At 28.0% G+C, this 19,463-nt stretch overlaps 2 protein-coding genes across 4 annotated transcripts in view; one reads left to right on the top strand and one right to left on the bottom strand.

Moving 5' to 3' along the window:
• LOC111037143 (maltase 2-like) overlaps positions 1-19,463 on the bottom strand; it is a 31,023-nt gene that overhangs the window by 10,290 nt on the left and 1,270 nt on the right. For 2 of the 3 annotated variants that reach the window (XM_022319525.1, XM_022319524.1), the window contains exon 2: positions 14,065-14,114. The gene's annotated coding sequence lies outside the window, so the exon portion shown is untranslated. Of the gene's footprint in view, positions 1-61; positions 67-14,064; positions 14,115-19,463 lie in introns of those variants that run through there. The other variant, XM_022319526.1, reaches the window with a different exon arrangement.
• LOC111037142 (formin-2) overlaps positions 5,468-19,463 on the top strand; it is a 46,455-nt gene continuing 32,459 nt past the window's right edge. Inside the window, exons 1-2 of the mRNA XM_022319523.1 lie at positions 5,468-5,517; positions 10,096-10,837. Of these exons, the coding sequence (XP_022175215.1) occupies positions 10,261-10,837 (577 nt within the window). The 5' untranslated portion in view covers positions 5,468-5,517; positions 10,096-10,260. The remainder of the gene's footprint in view (positions 5,518-10,095; positions 10,838-19,463) is intronic.

The following is a 19,463-nucleotide window of genomic DNA, read 5'->3' on the forward strand; positions in this document are numbered from 1 at the left end:
CTTAAAATAGTATTGAAGGTACAAAATAATTGTTTGAGTTATTTGTTGTATTTATCTTTACCTAAATTATTTATAGCTTATAAATTTCTAGCTGTATTAACTTAAAATTGTATATAGAATTAGTTTAAAGTATAGTTGGTGTATAATTATTAGTCTGAATAATGTTTAAAAATAAATAAATGCTAGTAATAATTAATCAGAACAAAATGGTCATTGTTATATATTTTGCGAACTCCACTTGAAGGGGGGCGCGTATAAACCCTGAATGAATAGCCTGTATTATACAGTAGTGACTATAGTCAGTGATGAATTTTTTTTTTAATATTGAATATTTTATCGAATATTTGCAAGTTCCCAACTAAGAATTGTCTAGTCATATTACTTATTAGTTATTAGTAATACACAGCTAATACCCGATCAATACAAAATACAATAAATATTATAATTTACCCAATATACATTATACAAGTATTATTATTTATCAACATAAGACAAGCATGTACCTAAATTGCATACCTAAAGCGCCGTTTACGATATAATGTTTAATGCTCATATTTTTTGTATTATTGCTCTTTGAATTAACATATTATCATCTATGGTTAGAATCACAATTTCACTATACCAAAGAAAAATATTTAAGTAAAATTTAAATGAAACATAAATGGAAATACCCAGAAAGTATAATATAAATATATTTATAGTTATAAATTCATATTTAATTGCTTAAAATATATTTTATATTATATACATAATATATTTACATATTATATAATTTGATCTTCAAATGCAAAATTGCAACCATAAAAAATGTTTTGCTTTATTCGATAGTTTTAAATTTTTATTAGAACAGCTTATGAGGAAAATTGTGTAACATTTTCAAAAATTTTGACAAAATAAAAAATTTCCCTCTCTATAGTTCTAAAATAGGTTTACACTGTTGCTTATGTCCCATTAAAATAATTCCACAGCTCATAGGTTTTAGGAACACTGGGTTAAATAAGTAATAACTGGCATAACAATACATGTTATATAATTAATTTGTATAAACAAATCACCCCATAATTTACAATTCTCAATCCTCAAGATCATCAAATAGAAATCACACATAATTAGATACGGCTTTTAAAATATAAACGTTCTTCTCTTGTTCAGGCATACATCACTACAAAGGCTTGATAAACAGAAATATTATTTGTGGAGATGCAAGCTTGAATAGTTTCACTCGGCTAAAAAAAAAAAGTTTTACTTTTATATCGATAAGATTTTTGATATTCTAATATTTATTACTTTAGATTTTTATTTAAAGGAAGTGATCAAATAGAAATAGGTATAGAAATTAGAAACTAATAACTTAAATACTTTCAGTCTTTTTAGTAAAAAATAAAATTGGTAGCAAACATAAATCGAAAAAAAAACAAACAAAATTCATTTATCTATAAATAGCACATTAAGATCAACAATTTCATGAAAATTATAAATAATAACTATAATATTCCTAGTAAATCCTATCAAGAATATTTGGCGAAAATTCCCCCTCCCCAAATTACCGGCTAGTTACAATTTGTTATTCTAAAAACCACCATATAAGTTGATAATTATTGTCATTCGAAGCATTTCTCTCTGATTCAAAAGGTGAAAAATTATATAAGTGATGACAAACTAAGAAAATAAAATACATATCAGTGTAAAACAAATGTATTTTTCATCATAGCATCGTTCAGAATCTAAAACTGTAGTCTGTAGGTAACCCATATGTCTGTGTACTAATCGTGAACAATCGCGAATCGGGTTCAGTGTAATAGTTGATATATTTAGCGGAATCCCGTGGCTGGTGTTGCTGCTGCAAAAAAGCAAAAATAAATAAAAACCTGGTACCTACGCGTGTCCTTTCTGTTTTCGTTCTGTTTTCGAAACATGCGGCGATCTGTTTGACAACGATACACAGTTCAGGGGAACATACACGCTCGATAGCGGACAATACTGTTTACATATTATAATTTTATTTATATTTATAGATTTTCTATATTATATACATACGTGGGTACATGGCACCCCGCTGTGTCGATCCGGTTAATTGGTTTGGCCGTGTGTGCGTGAGTGTATTGTGTATACACACACAAACGCACACACACGACGATAATGATATATACTTACAGAGCGCGCGTGTGTCAGTCAAAAAATATAGGTGTATAATATTATATTGTTATTATTGTATACATACGCGGCTACAATCGAACGCGTATCTATGATATACGTATAATGCGTACACTGGTCGAAGCCTAAGTTTTGTTAGTGCAGCACGGGATTCGATGACAGTGACAACGTTAAAAAAAATATAAAAGTTTATAATTCTATTTCAATAATTATTGTAGGATTATGGTTGCCTGAAGTGCGTAGTACGGAATTCTGTAGATTTTCAGGAGCTAAGGTATGAAGCAGTGTTGGATACATTACTTTTAAAGAGTAATGGAGTTATTCGTCATTCAAATAAAATTGTAATGAAATTATATCCTTTGCAATCAAAAAAATTTACTTTCACGTTACAAAAAAAAATCCTCAACCGTCATTCAACAAAGAATGTAAGTAGAATTAGTATAAATAATATAGATTTAATTTGAAAATAGTGTAAAAAAAAACAGTTAATAAATATATTAACTTTTAATTTTAATTTATTAAAATATACTACTTAATAGTTAATACGTTTAAAAACATAAATTTAATACCGGTCCACGAGACATATTTATAGGAGGCTTTCTGAATATTTCGAGAAAACTTACTTGAATGTTCTCATAATTTACCATGCAAGTAGTAAAAAATAGACACATATTTATATTATTGTATAGGTACACAATACAGTCAATACTTGCGTTATACTATTATATATATTATGTAACGCGTTACTTTCGTTACGTTTCTATACCCAACACAGTGTAAAACCTTCCGTTAGTATAGGTAGTTTCTGTACCAGTGTACCAGTTATACGGCAGTATACATGTCACACACTCACACCACCCATATAATATATAAATAATATTATTAGGTACCTATATAATATTTCTACTCGCATTTCCTCCAGGGCAGTCATATACGTTCTATGAGTACCTAAGTACGCGTGGGCATAAGCCGCGCTCTGATGCTCAAGCAGACCAACTAGCCCTCCCAATGAGCTTTCAGTTAAACAATTTATTTTTAATATCAATGAACTGTCTTTAATATTATAAAACAAATTTCACTGCCCAATAAAAAAATATGTTCGTTCAATTAGTTAATGTTAGTATAGAATTATAAAGACCGGCAATAACTTTAAGTGACAAGAAGTCCCTTAGTTTTTTTTTTAAATTGTATTCTTAAATATTAAATATTTAACACATTTTGTATAGATAGTTTATTTATATTTCTTTTTAGAAATAATGTATTATGTTCAAATTTTAAAAATCATTTCATATTACCGATACTAATAAAATAAGCTAGTCGTAAGTATAAGTATATACTATATGTTTCAAATAAGATAGTAACCCGAGGCAGCGACCGATTTTCGTCAGGTTCTTTTCAAACACACACACACACACACACACACACACACACACACACACACACACACACACACACACACTGATTAAATAGGTTTTATCGAATTTTGTCGTCATTTTTTCGATTCTAACGATCATCATGGCCAGAAAATTGCTTTACCATATTACTCTCAGCAAAATGCTAGCTAACCGGTTGATAAAATTATAGACACCGAGCGCTGAAGCCCATTACCTGAGGTTACTCTTATTTGAGATAGAGATAGGTGATGAACTAAAATAAAATGTATAATATAAAATGAACATATTGTAGTATAAAATGTGTAATATAAGCTAATAAAAAAATATGTAAAATATATTTTTATTATTGTAAATATTCAGGAATCTTGAATCACGAATCAAGTTTTACTGGGGAAGTCAGTTTGTCGGAAAAATATAAAAATCGATCTTCCGAAATCAGTAAATGTATAAGGTTAAACAATAATATATTTAATTTTATTGAGGTCATTCAACGTTTTCAATGTGAAATTTTTATTAAAGTGAAAACATTGAAAACTTCTGAAACGTATAGCTACAAAAGATGACATGATAAAAACTATGACTAAATAGATTTATTTAGATCTATTTAGTCATGGGAAAAACATTATTCCTATCAGTGAATTATTAAATGCATATGCATCTGATAATTTTAATTTATAAATGTATATAAGTAGTACCTACCTATAAGTATTTATTATATATATTTGACAAATAACAATATACTTATTCCTATTTGTTATTTCTATAGACAAATTTTAATTTTTAATTATAAATGTAATATGTATGAAATGTATGATTGTATATTTTATACATCATTTATTATAACCTGTTTTAATTTTGAATGTTTGGGCATTTGCTAAAATTTAAAAATTTATATTTGACAAATTACCCATCCCTATTTGTATTATTTTGTATGTATCGTATGATCTGATTTTTTCCCTCCTGGAAACAACTCGTTGACTGCGGAAACTTACTAAAAGTGACAATAATATTATATTTATTCAAAATTAGTTTCAGAAATATATAATTAAAAGTAAAATTCAAGTGCGTATTATTAATTAATACTTCTAACACTATTTGGTCGGGAATGTGTTATAACGCTGTTATGATGTGTGAAAATCATATAGGGACCATGACACCCCTCCAAACAACGGGAGGACCGGAAACGTGTCTTAATAGTTTAATTCAAGTACGCAGATATTTTAATAACCATATATAGTGTTATGCGATAATTTATATTTAAATAATATATGTATACATAGGACAACAATATTCCGGACGTAGAATGTGCAGTTTTTCATACGGTCCCGCGCAATAATAATAATAACACGATGATGATGATAATAATATGAAATGAAACGAAAAACACCAGTTACGCATTAAGGTCCCTGCATTATGTTACAGATAGACACATATATGTATAATATATTAATATATAATAATATGGTGAGGCATCTACACTATTACAGTATAGTATATACAGTCATATTACTTTATTATTAGTATATTAGATTCCATAGATCTCTACGCGTCCGATTACAATATTTATTAGTGTATTACGTACGACTCGTCCGCGCCGCCCTTATCGATTTTCCCGAAAGGGGCCGCCTAACGGGCACAACGGCGCTCGGGTTGCGCTGGATTCAGTTCCGGCGTCTCGTCCGCCAGTGACGGTCTGCTACAAAAATAATATAACAACGGGTCGTGGTCGAGGTTAAGTGTTACGCCCGCGAAAATATTACTACAAATTGTATTATTCTCTACAAATATTCGTAGGCGCTCCGCAAGGCGGCGATACGAGATGTATGTTTTTTACCTAGGTATTATCAGCTAACAAAAATTATAATATACATACCGATGTATAAATGTCATATACTTATATAGGTACTTTCCGACGTGCCGGTCTCGGATGGCGCCACCGACTCGAATTCTGACAGTAGCTCAATCAGTCGTATGTATATAATAATAATAATAATTATTATAAATATAATATATTTTGTATAATATTGTTAGTATATCATGACCGAGTGCCTGAGTATTTCGTTGAATTATTTCAATGCCCTCGTGGCCTCCTCACTTTAATATACACACGTATGGGCAAAATTTTTTTCAGTTGTCGTAAAACTATTTATAAGGCAAAGGTTTGTTTTGATTACAAACCGATAGCCAATAGGGATTGACAGGTTTTAAAATATTAGCCACTAATGAGTGATGATTAACAGCCTATCAGCCCTGATAGTGACAATTGATGAGACCTTACCTATAAATTAAAATTACACTAATTTTACTATTTTTGTAAGCCGAGTTGAATTTAGTAATCGGTAATAATATTTTATAGCACCTCGATAAAATTTAATAAATTATCTAACCGGTGTAAAAAAACATAACGGTAGATCCTACCTGTATGCTATGATTATAATATTCATCTGTTATAGTGATATACAATTTATATTTATGTGTAGGTAGATTTTTAAATATTAACCATTAAATTCCGTCAATAAACAAATGCGTATAAAATGTTTTTATCGTAAATAATAACTAGTTAATAACAAAGGTAGGTAGTAACTATTAATTATTTTAATTGAACTGTATAGTGTACGATTAAAATCAATACCATCGATTATTGATATTATAGAAAATTCATCATGGTAAGTACCTAAGTTGAAGGTCTTATAAGTTTATCATAAATTTTATGAAAATCCACATTATGAAAAAAAAAAAATAATAAGTGTGATATAAATGTTATTATAATTTATAATTAATGTCTAATGGCCGTTGCTGCCAAGTTGTAATTCCAGATCAATAAAAAAAAAAAAAAATGTTATTAAAATATTTTTTATACAGTTCCATTAAATATTAAAATAAAAGTGATTATATAGTTTTGTCTTTAAAACCTCAATTAAAATCTTAAACCAATAAAAAGAAATGAATAATTACTATTTACAACATTAAATATCCCAAATTTAGACACGATTTAAAAATAATAACGTTAATTCATTAACACAATATTTAAAAACAAATATACATTTAAAAAAAGAATTAAGAGTTATTACATAACATAAAGTGTTTTATACAAATAAAATCAATACCTATAGGTACCTTTTTTAAAAGTATATACGGATCTCGTAATATAATCTCGTATAGACGTATATATGTAGTAATATATTATTATAGAGACCATACGGTGTTTTATTTTAGGAATACCTACTTTAATACTAACCAAAATTAACATAAATAATTTGCGTGTTTAGAAACAAAAGTTGTATATGTTAAAATAGTTTATTATAAAGTAAAAACATGTAGGGTACTCAAAATTCAAAAATGCTTAAAACTTCTTTTAAATTTAATCAATTCAAATGGACTTAAATATTTAGATACCTACCAATCGAACTAATATGATTTTAAAAATATCAACCATATTCATAATTGTATATCTAAGGTACTTAGCTATATTATGTATTGTACAGTCGGTTCTCGATGATTCGAAGTTGGTAGGACTTATGAAAAATTTCGAAGTATCGAGGATTGATGAGTGGTTCAAACTATCAAGAGGGTAAAAAAACAATTCAAATTATAATTCAGTATACTGAGTTATGAAAAAAATGTCGTACCTACAATAATAATTTGATATTTATCTGAAATAATAAGTTAAATTTATACTCAAATGTAAGATACATTATGAACGATAAGATTATAAGAAATACATTTAGATGAATACACTTCAAAATGCTGATCTTTGAACTTCGAATTGTCATGACGTGTTGACAGCTAGAGTGTTCCTGGTTCCCTAAAATTGTAGGTACTACTAATTATCGATGAGTATACTAAAATGTATTGTTTTTATTCAAATTACTGAGAGATTTATAAAGGAACGAGCAATTACTTCGAATTACCCATAGTTTCGAACTATCAAAAGTTTGAATTACCGAGAGTCGACTGAACCTATAATATAGGTAACAAAAGTAGTTAAAATAAAAATATTATTATAAAGTTTTTTCAGACTTACCACTTATTAGGGATCACTTGACTATTTTAACAAGGTTTTACTTGGATATTGCCTATAGAGTAGAGACACATATACATTACGTTCAACTATAATAAATTGTTTACAAATTCAAATAGCGGTCGACTCGCCGGTCGTAGAGGCATTCTACATACCCATAAATATTAGTGGCCACCCTTGGCTAGTAATCCTCAGAAAACATGCTACGTAATACGCGGAAGTGATAAGACTCAAATACATACATACCCACGGCTCGTTTCACCGGAATGTCGTTATACAGCAAAACACTTAACTTATTCGCAAACAGCAACAAGGTAACGGTTTAATCGAGAACCGTTGAGATTCAGGTGGTGGCGTGGTGGACACGAATAAAACTGTTTTGAACCACTGCTTTTCTTAAATACTGATCAACAATGAATCGCAAACGGAGTCCTTCTTAGAAATTTCGGGGCTTGGGGATAATTTTTTGGTGAGGCCTCTCAACCTAAATTATAAATTCAGTTTCTTTTACTGTATCGTTTTTTATTTTCAATTTAATTTTGCTTTATAAATAAATTATACCATAAGTCTAAGTAATTATTTAATATTTATTGGTATAAATAAAACGTATGATTTTATTACAGTAAAATATGGGGGTTCCTAATTATGTTGAGGCCTAGGTCTGCAGTCCCCCCCCCCGCATAAGTAGAGCTCTGACCGATACAATAGCGGTTCGCATATTATATCTATATACTGTTTATTTGAGAACAGGTAACCGAAATATTTTCTATCGTTGGTCAGTCAGTCAGTCTAAGGAAAAAGCGGTCGTCATCAGGCTTTATCCCCACGTCGTCCATTTGTTTTATATTAAACCGTTTTCGAGCCGTTACACACCAGTGCGTATGCAGATTGCAGATCAACAAAATCCGACTGAATGAGTCTTGTACATATGTGTTAGATTATTAGAAAGCCTAATAATTTCCGATCTGACGAAACGTTGCACTTGTTTCCCAAGGATTAAGGATAAATTGGATTTTAATAAAATATAAATAATTATAAATGTAATTTTTCAAAATGTGTGTGAAATGACACAATTCATATTTTCGTACAGTACTGACAGTATTGTAAATTACTAAAATAGTTATAACAATCATCCAGCAAGTTATCCGTAGATTTAATTTTAATATATGGTGTTAAACAACACTACAATAAATTTCAATTACAGTTTTCAACATCTATAATAATATACCTACAATATATTATATTGCACACTAACTCGGGAAATAAACTATCGCGGATCACTTAAGACATAATATTTCACTATAAACATTTATTTCAAAACAGTCAAAACTCTAATTATAAGCGATGATTGAGTGCAAGTATTGAACAGAAAACGAATATAATTAACCGCAGAGGAAAAAAGACCCACGCGTAAAAACTCAACGATATTTCGGTGCTATCTATGACATATTATATCATACATGGGAATATCTGAATATGGCTATTCACTATTGGCTACATGAGTATAAGACTATACATGTATATATTATATATATATATTATATACCCTACATGCTTATTGTGATACATATACAGTAAACCAAGTATATAGGTAGATAGATTCATGCAATATGGTAATCGGCTATCGTGGGATATACCTACATAATATATTATACTTAAATACTTTATTATTTATATACAAATATTATAACAATTATTGTGCCCATAAAAAAATGTCAACGGCAATAATGTATTAATATCCAATAATATTCAATGTCGAATATTTTATGAAGAAATCGCAATACAAATTAAAACAATTATGTGTAGATATACAGTTTGATAAGGAATGACAAATTAAAAAATTTCTAAAATGTACCTCTTACAACATGTTGTTACAAACAACCTAGTTCTAAAATATTGCTCACTGTATATTATTTGATTTAGTTTACTTGCATGGTACCTATAAAATATATTATTATATTTAAATGAATGTGTGATTACTAAAAATTAAAATACCTTTTTTTTAAAATCATATTCTTTGACACGCCCCGTGGATTTAATAAGTACCTACCAACAAATAAACATATAGTAATAAGTAATAACTTTAATATAACTTTAGTTTGTTTGAACATGGAATATGAATATGCAATTTTATATGGAGCGTTTCTGTTTGTTAAAATTGTCTGTATATTTTTAAATAGATTCATAAACATAAACACAGTGTTTTAATCCTATGGCAAAATATAGTATATCAATTTTGTTCGAATGCGATATCGAAGTAAGCTATTTATTACGGTATGTAGACAAAAAGTAAATATCAAAATAGTGTGTCCGGTGCAATGGTACAAACACACCTACACGTGCATACTATAATATACGCTATACTTAAAAAAAAACATTGTAGTTTTCCGGTACGCAAGTCAGCTCTACGCAACACGTGGGGACGATGTGCATCGTACCATGTGCAGTGTAATAATAATAATAATATGTATGTATAATAATGATGATATTATTAATATGTATTGTACACAAAAATGTTGCGTGTAGATTTTACGTGGACATGAAAAATGCCGTGTGGCGGGATGTACGTTTCCGGAGAGGATATCCGGTGGCGGTCAGCGGGACTTTGTCATCATCGTCGTCGACGCGGACTAAAGTCATATTTAGCGCAAGCCTTTGATCTCGTATCTGTGCAGCCAACCACGCCGGACGATGGGCAACCTGCAAAGTTCGACGCCGTCGTCGCGCGGCGGCACGAAAAGCCGGAACAAAAGGCCACCGACCACCGGGACCCGCGATTGGCTGTTGGGGGGCGCGACGAGGGTGCTACGGAAACCAGTTGCACCGGCGCCGGCGGCGGCAGAGGTGGAGGCGGCGGCGGCAACGGCGGATCACGTGACCGTGACCAGTCGTGACCTCCGCCGGCAGCGGGCTCCCCCGGCCCGCGACGACGATACCGATCATCATGCAGATGAGCAGCAACAACAACACCGGCAGGAGCACCACTGCAGCAACCGCCGCCGCCACCGCAACGACCGCGACGACGAGTCCGCCCGCAGTTCCTCGGAAGAGGAGGACTCCTCAGTATTCGCCGACACGCTGACCAGCCCGCAGAGTGTGTACTCGGACGCCAGAGACGAACCGGACGACATCATGGTGGTGAACGGCGGCGAAACGTTCGGCGGCAGTACCGGGCGCACGGCCGCCGGCGCCCACCAGGCTTTCACGATCGTCAAGCACCGGAAAGTCGAACTGAACCCGGCCAAATTACAATCGACGATCGCCAATGGTAAGTCCTTTAGCTGCTTACGATTTCCAATGAAATAGATACTATATTATATTATATCCCAGTCCCCACCCGCCACGACCAGCCCCCAACTATAGCTACTACCCACTATAAAAGTGACATAGGCCTCTTTATTAGTCAACAGGTATATGCCCATATCAGATGAATGGGTGCAGCTGTGCAGGTTTAAGCAGCGAAAAACGTTTGCACCAGTTTTAGAATACATTTTTGCAATATTTTTAACTGGTTGATTAATTTTCTGATTCAAGTGACAATACTGAATTAGTTTAATTGACTATTGAAATATTTTGACTTTTTTCAGTTGGTTTAAAAATAATCAATAAGTTACAACTAAAGAAATATTTGATTTTAATTGTTGTATATATTAATTATTGCACCTCTCATACTATAATAACAATAGGTAGTAATAACTAATAATACTATAATTCCTGTTATGTGTTTTGATAAAATAATATTATACACCGGATACCAATAATCTATATATAAATTAAAAGGGTATTTATTAACTTTTTAAAACTGAGTTAAGCTAAAATTCGTTTCAATATTAACTTTAAGATTAAAGAATTATATTTATTATTTGTTAACTATTAATTTTCTAACTTAGCAATCTTGAATTTACTTAACTTAACTTAAGTTAATTATTTTCATTAACTTACCTATCTTTGCTTTTATATTATTTAATATAATAGTTAGTCTTAGTAACATAGTTACATCAAATGTGGCAATACCTATTATAGGCAATGATAAACATTTATTTTTTGAATTAACGATATTGACATATAATCTAATGTAATAATTATTTTAATTAAACGTCTTTAACCAGTAAATAGTAATAATAGTAGTATAAATATTTTTTTATTAAACATAACACGTTTTGTATAAAAAAAAGTATTTAAATCACCATAATGATAGAAATAAAATTATACTGAAATGTCTAAAGCCTAAAATAATAATTTCTAAAACAAACGAGTTTTTTATTCGTTTGATCATAAATTATTTGAATTATTTAGAGCATAATAGATTAATAGTTTTTTCATAGATTTTTTTTTCAATATTTCTTATTGATAAATAATTTTTATAAATTTTAAAGTACAGTAGATATTTAATTTTTGGAGTATTTTTAATGCCTCAAATAGTATTTTTTAAATGGGTAGGTATTATGGAACAATCCAAAAAATAAAATGAAATCATCTTATAAGTAATCTAAAATATTTACCCTGTGTAACTCACAAGTACAATCTCTGTTAAATTTCTATTGATATTTGTATCATTTATTTTTAATTTCGTAAAAATCACAGTAAAACCACCGTCCTCTGAAACCACTAAACACCAAGCTCTAATCAGAATATATTTTGTGTAATTCGCAGTAAATTGTATTCCCATTTAATATTTAACCACTAAAAATAATAAATTAAATAATTTGATTGAAGTTATAATATTTAAACTATAATTGTTTCAATAAACTTATAATTAAACAACAATAAAATAATTTTGACTTCGATGTTAAAATATTTTGTATTAAGGTTATAGCTTATAAATTATTATGAATATAATCATATGAAATATGAAAGTATTCAAAGGATTTCATAATATTCATATGAATAATAATGAAATTACCCAAAGTAGAAATTTCAATTTGTATAGGTTTAACAAAAATTTAACATGACAAACATTGCGAAATCGTGAATTGAAATATTCATCATTATTTCGACAATACAATATGTAAGTGAAATTACAAAGTTATTTTAAACTTAAAAATCATAACTCGTTGAGAATAATTCAATAATATAATATTAAAATTAAATAGGATGTGAATTCAAAACTATCTGTCAATATATAGACCTATTTAGTTTACCTATTTAGTCAATATAACAAAACTATCTTACTCTAATTGTAAATTGTAATTCAATTTCAAAATAAAATTGACACACTCTTAGATGGAATTTTTATTTAAACAGTTGTTTGTAGTTATTTTAGTATTGTGTCCAACCACAGTAGACATTTGACAATAATTTACACCATAATACATCCATGTCTATCGATCACGATAGTTGATTAGGATATTATATATTAAATATTCGTAATAATGTATTTATGGAGTCACACGTCTTTGGAATAAGTCCAAACATACGACTCCGGGGATGTTAAAATTGTTCGTTGATTCTTGTTTTTTCCCATATACGTCTATCGAGAGACCACACAAAGGCACAATATTATAAAACATGGTATCCATTATACAATGCTATATTTTAGTATGTAATAATCATGCTACAAAATAATAAATAAGTATCACTTTTGTTAAAAACAACTAAAGTCTGTTCGTGTACCTACAATTTACGGTCTACACAGTCAACAACAGTATTTATACAGTAATAACTAAACTAATAACATGTATTTGCGCGTAGGAGGGTAAAACGATTCCGAGAAATTCTCCATATTCAAAAACAATTATGCGAGTCTAAATTACTGTTGTGCTTATTATTTTTAAAACCAAAATATAGGTACTAATGATTTTAATTCTCATATAAGAAGATTAATATTTTTGTACTAAGAACTTTAGTGATAATTGTTATAATTTAAATATCCATAAATATTACTCCTTATATGCATATATACTTACCAATCCCAAGATTAATTGCTTTCATTTGTTAATAAAATACAATGTCGAAAATACTATTTAATTTAACGACACTGTTAATGTTTATTAATTGGTAATAATACGACAATTTAACAAATACCTACCTAATGCACAAAATATTACATCTCCATTCATCACTAATGATTAATTTACAATATGTTATGAGTGTTATGACTTATGTAAGAGTAATGTAAGTATATTTGAACATTTTGAACAATCAACAAACATAATGGATAAACTAACGAGTAAATGTTTGGATGCAATTATTTTTATATATAGGGGAATTATAGGTATTCACCAATTTCCACTTTTAACTCATATAAATGGTATACACTTAAATGTATCATTTTTAATTATATAAATTTTATTTTTGGTTGCCACATAGATTTAAGTATAGAAAATAAAATTGATTATACTTTTTCTATAGGTAATTAATAAATTAATGACATAAAATATTTGCCACTTCCAACAATTCTAACATTAATTTTAGGCCACTGCGAGATGACATATTATTGATAAAACAAAATTAGTGTAATAATACACTATCAAGCAATTAATCTTAGTTACTTACATTATTTTATGTTATTAGCCGTAAATTCTTTATATCTTGAAATACAAATCCTGAGAAACAAAAATAAAATTGAGTTAATTTTATGCAAACATTTATATTAAAACTACAAGGTTTATAACATAGTAGTACGCTAGACTATGTTAAGCGTGTAATAGACGATTAGAGGGAAATATTCTTTTCATTTTTGACAATTTCGAGTTGTTAATACGTACAATATGTTATTAATTATTATTTTTATTATTTACTTATTCATACATGCAATTGAATAATGAATAGGTACAAACTATCAATTGTACCGCTTCCTTATTATTAACATATAACTTTGAATAGGATATCAAATGAACTATTATTTAAGTTATACTTATACGATGCATTGTTCATAAATCATAATACATATGTAAACGAATAAGTACTTAATTTGTTTCATTTTTCTTTATTTTCTGAAATATTGTTACATTTTGGTTTTTGAATTATCAAAATATGAAATTTGTTTTTATTTGTTTTTTAAATTATTGGAACCTACCTATATACTATATAGGATTTCTGATAACTTTCTTTATTTTATAACTATTATCAATAATTAGTGATTATATGTTTCTTAACAGTTTAAAATCATTACCTAATACGCTATGATGCAAGTATCTTTACAACTATTTTTGGAAGAAAATAAGTATAAAATATTATTACTTATTAAATTACAACAAGCGAGAGGATTGATACAATTTTTTTTTCTTTGTAACTAACAAGAAATTAGTTTATAATAATATGTACAGATGTACAGTGTGGGAGCAATTGAGAGACAACAAGTTTGCATAAAAACTGTCTAGACGCATGCATGTCGCCTGAAGACATACAATGCAGTAGTATGAATAATTTACTTGCTGTAGGATGCGAATATAGGGAAGTCATTTGGGTCCTTATAGTCTAAGCAGTATATTATTTATTGATTTATAATATTCTTATAATCCTACTAACTATTTATGCAAATAACTAAATTGTTTTTTACCGATAAAATTAAAAAAAAATGTATGTAGTAAATACTTATAACAAGTAATGTTTTTTTATCTTTTGAATAAATAATAAAAATAAATAACTTATAACTTATAAGTAGGCTATAGTAACTAGGTACTTCAGTAATATTTTGTAATACAATGACACACTGAACTTCCATTTGTCGACATCATCTATAAGTATCTAACTACATTTAAATAATGTATATTAACATATACTTACGATATTTTAGCTACCAGCAAAAAATACATGATATAATTATTAATTAATGAATATATTAATGATATAATAATTCGGATGTAGGGAATTATTACACACCAACCTATGCGGTATAGTCGTATAGATGAAGTATTATAGTACTATAGTACAATATCGTCTATATAATGCAAGATATTGTCACTTTACAATCTTACACTATTTTTTTTTCCTTGTTATCGAGAACCGAGGGAGGAACTGCTAATGGCATTGCTTCTCCCAACAATCTTACACTATTAGTATGCATCAATTAGTTCGGTGGATTAACAATTAGTTTAAAATAAAGTAAACTATGTCAAATTACATGCAGATAATTTATAAAATCATCCGATAAGAATGAACGAAAATCCGTTATAACTTATAAGTAAGTTCCAAATGATAAATACCTGCAGTTCAAATTATTAATTAACCTTTAAAAAGTTCTATAAATCACCTCATAAAGGATACGTGGAAAAATAATAAGTTTTTTCCGTTTTGCTTAAAATCCCTCCCCCCTCCCAAAAAAAACACCTCAGATTACAATATTTGTATACAGTATGTGTCAGGTACAAGGAGCTCGAGGGGAGTGTTACTTCGATTTTTAATGTTGTATATAATTGTATTTATATTGTATCAGTATAACTGTAAGCAAGATATGTTATCCTGCAATAGAATTACACATAAGACATAGGTAATAAACAAATCTCTCATAAAAATAATTTATTAGATAAATAGCCAATGTCGGATAAATTATATACATTTTTTTAAAAATTCATTACTCCCCCTTGAACAACCTTCGGATCCGCTTTTGTATGTATGTATAGCCGTGTAGGTTATTCTTTATTGTAACATCAATTTTTCATTCAAACTACCACTCGTAAGAAGAAAATATACAGTACAAAATAGTAACTATCAACAATTCCCATGTACCTACTCTAAAAAAAAAATAACTATTAATTAAAAAAATATAAATGCCAATACAATAGTAGTAATACGTAAATCCGTAAATCTGATTATAATAAACAAATTAACTGATTACAATAATGTGAAAGTATTCATTTTTAAGTAATTCTCAATAACGGACAACTTTCGACTGTGGACTTATATTTTGTTCTATTGGGAGGTTTCCATGTAGTAGGTACCAAATAAACAGATCATATTTGGGGACAGTCATAAAAAAAGTGTGCATAAGTTATATAATTAACGTTGTAAATTCATAATCATATATTATTCTCATAATCTCATTTCTCACATATTAGTTCAAAGAAAAGTACCGTTTATTTTGGTTTTTTCGTGTAATAACTACTTTGGGATTGGTTAAAGAAGTTTCTTGTTGAGAGTAGTATTTAGACGTAGGTACAATAATATATATTATGCTATGAGAAATCTCATTACTGTTTTTGATATTTTGATCATCACGTACGATCTGAAATAAGAATATAAGATAAAATGTATTTTCACCGTAAAATTAACTAGCTACATTCATGACTCATGATGAAAACCTCTGAAAAATGATAAGCATATATTTATATAATTTTCAGAAAATCAAATAATTTAGAAAGAAAATGCATTTATATTATAAAAAATAATAACTATCTAAGCAATACTACATTATACTATTATAGTATTCATTTAATGGTGTTAATAATTATACAACATTTTATGTATAGTATATACCACCTATATATGACTAATAACCATTAACTACATAAAATATTATAATTTAATATAATATTTTAAATTAATTCCTATTGGTTTCATGTAAAATTTATTATACTCGTATATTGATATAGTTCAATGAATAATTAGTTATTGTCTAGTTATTAAAATTCTTCACATAATTTTGATAATGAATAATTTATTAATTTGTAATATTATTTTACTATCCTAAGATTGCAGTAAAATTTGATTCAACACAAGGAAGTAGGTACGATAAATAAATTAGCTTTGTTGAAATTACAAACGGTATTCTCTATAATGCGTGAGAAAGCCAGTATAGGTAATAATTTATTATTAAGTTAAAACATTAAAAAGGTTAAATGTAAACATGTAATCGTAGAAGTTGAGGTACCTATTATTGTTATTATGTATTTTACAAAATTATATCATACTAGCCACTAAGTACTTATAAATCATAAAAAAGATTGGTAAATTATAAAAATATATTGTGTACTCATTGAAACTCAATGATTTCGAGTATTCGTGGAATCAATTAAAATAATTAATTGAGGTTTAAGCAAATAAAAAAGTGATAGGTAATATCAACATGAGCGATAAATTTGAAATATTATTATTTATTTAGGCAGGTAGGTTACCTATGAAATTTTTTTTATGTTTAAGAATTATTTAATGACTAATACGTATATAATCAATTTGATAATATAACATTGCATAAGAAATAAAATCACGAAAAAAATATCCTAGAATGTGATGAAAATATTAAATAACTCAAAAACAAATAGAAACAAAACATAAATCATGAAACTGGCTGATTCATTAATTGAAATAATTCAGCATATTTAACAATAATAAATATAAGACAGCAATTTTTTGTGAATATTAAATTGTGTTTTTTTTTTTTTTACTTGTGTCTCCGATTTAATTGAATAAAGTAAATTGTGTCCAGATAAAAACATTTCATTTAAACAATTGATTTAAAATTCTATTATTATGAACAATATTATATTAATGCATAAAATATGTAATAATTGGTTGAAAGTACCTATACATTTTATATTTTACAAATCCCCACTGTCTCAATAATTTATAATCTCTTTAATTATTTCAAAGAATAACGATACATTCTAATCAACACTTAACTGTCATATGTTTATATAAGTACATAATATACGCGGTATACGATAATAACAATTGAAAAAAAAACACTTATTTTGTAAATTAGTCAATATATTTTTACTTGGTTTTTTAATTTTTTTAATTTCTGATTTTTAAATAATAATGTACAATATTTAATGTGTATGTATAACGTACATAGTATATTTTACTAATAAATATACTATAATATAATAATGTAGGTAAGGATATTGAAAACCTCTTTTAATTCATTAGTATCATTTTAATTATTTTACTTGAAAACAACTTATGAAAATTAATTTAATTAAATAATTTTGAACACTATAAGTATCTACATTACAACTAATATTAAAAACGTCATTATACATTTAAATTCGAATTGCATCAATTAAAAATAGTAAAAATAAAAATCGTGACAGTATGAATTTGATAATTTTAATTTTGGAGTACAGAAGATGGAACTCCATGTGAGGACCCTTTATTAAACTACCAATTAGCTTCTTGACTACTAAGTAAACATGTTATTAACATAAAATATTATTGAATCGAAAAAATCTGTGAGTCAAAAATTTAAAATCTCTAAAATGTCTTCAAAAAGATCCATAATATTTTGAAAATTGTATGATGACTAGAAAATGATAATATTATTAAGTCTCAAAATACCAAATATATAAAATTTTCTGCCAGAAACAACCTTCAATGTGACAATGTTGAAAATTAAAGAAAATTTAAGAAAAATTAAACCCTATCCACCTCGTGAAGAGATAGAAAATAAAATCCTATCTCCACTCATAACCTGTTTGGGGAAGTTAAGCTTGAAGTTAAAAGTTGCTTAACTTTACTTTGTTATAAATCAATTATGTACTTTTATTATTGGCATCACCAAGAACAAAATATTAATTTTGTGTCATATTTTTATTTATTTTAATTTGTGTATTAACTATTGATACTTATATAACTTACAAGTTATAGTTAACATAATAAATAATCAAATAAAATCAATCAAATAATTCAATAAAAATAATATATTATTTTATTTTGTATTTGTGACTAAATTGTTTTTATCTATAATTTTATAGTTTCATTTTACTCTGAAGTTAAACATCGTATCAGGTACGGATTCAAAGCAAAGATCTGGTGGGGGTGAGGGTAGGGAGGGGAGCCCACAATTTTTTATAACACAAATACAACTACAGTATACACTTTATTCTTAATTTAAAATGCATTCCTAATATTAGTATAATCTTAAAGCAATAAATAAATTAAACACAATTAACACGTAATTACGAAATTACATTATTGGAATCACAGTTCACAGATATGTCATATGTATAACATAT

This window comes from Myzus persicae, unplaced genomic scaffold (assembly GCF_001856785.1).
Source record: "Myzus persicae strain clone G006 unplaced genomic scaffold, MPER_G0061.0, whole genome shotgun sequence".
Taxonomy (NCBI): domain Eukaryota; kingdom Metazoa; phylum Arthropoda; class Insecta; order Hemiptera; family Aphididae; genus Myzus; species Myzus persicae.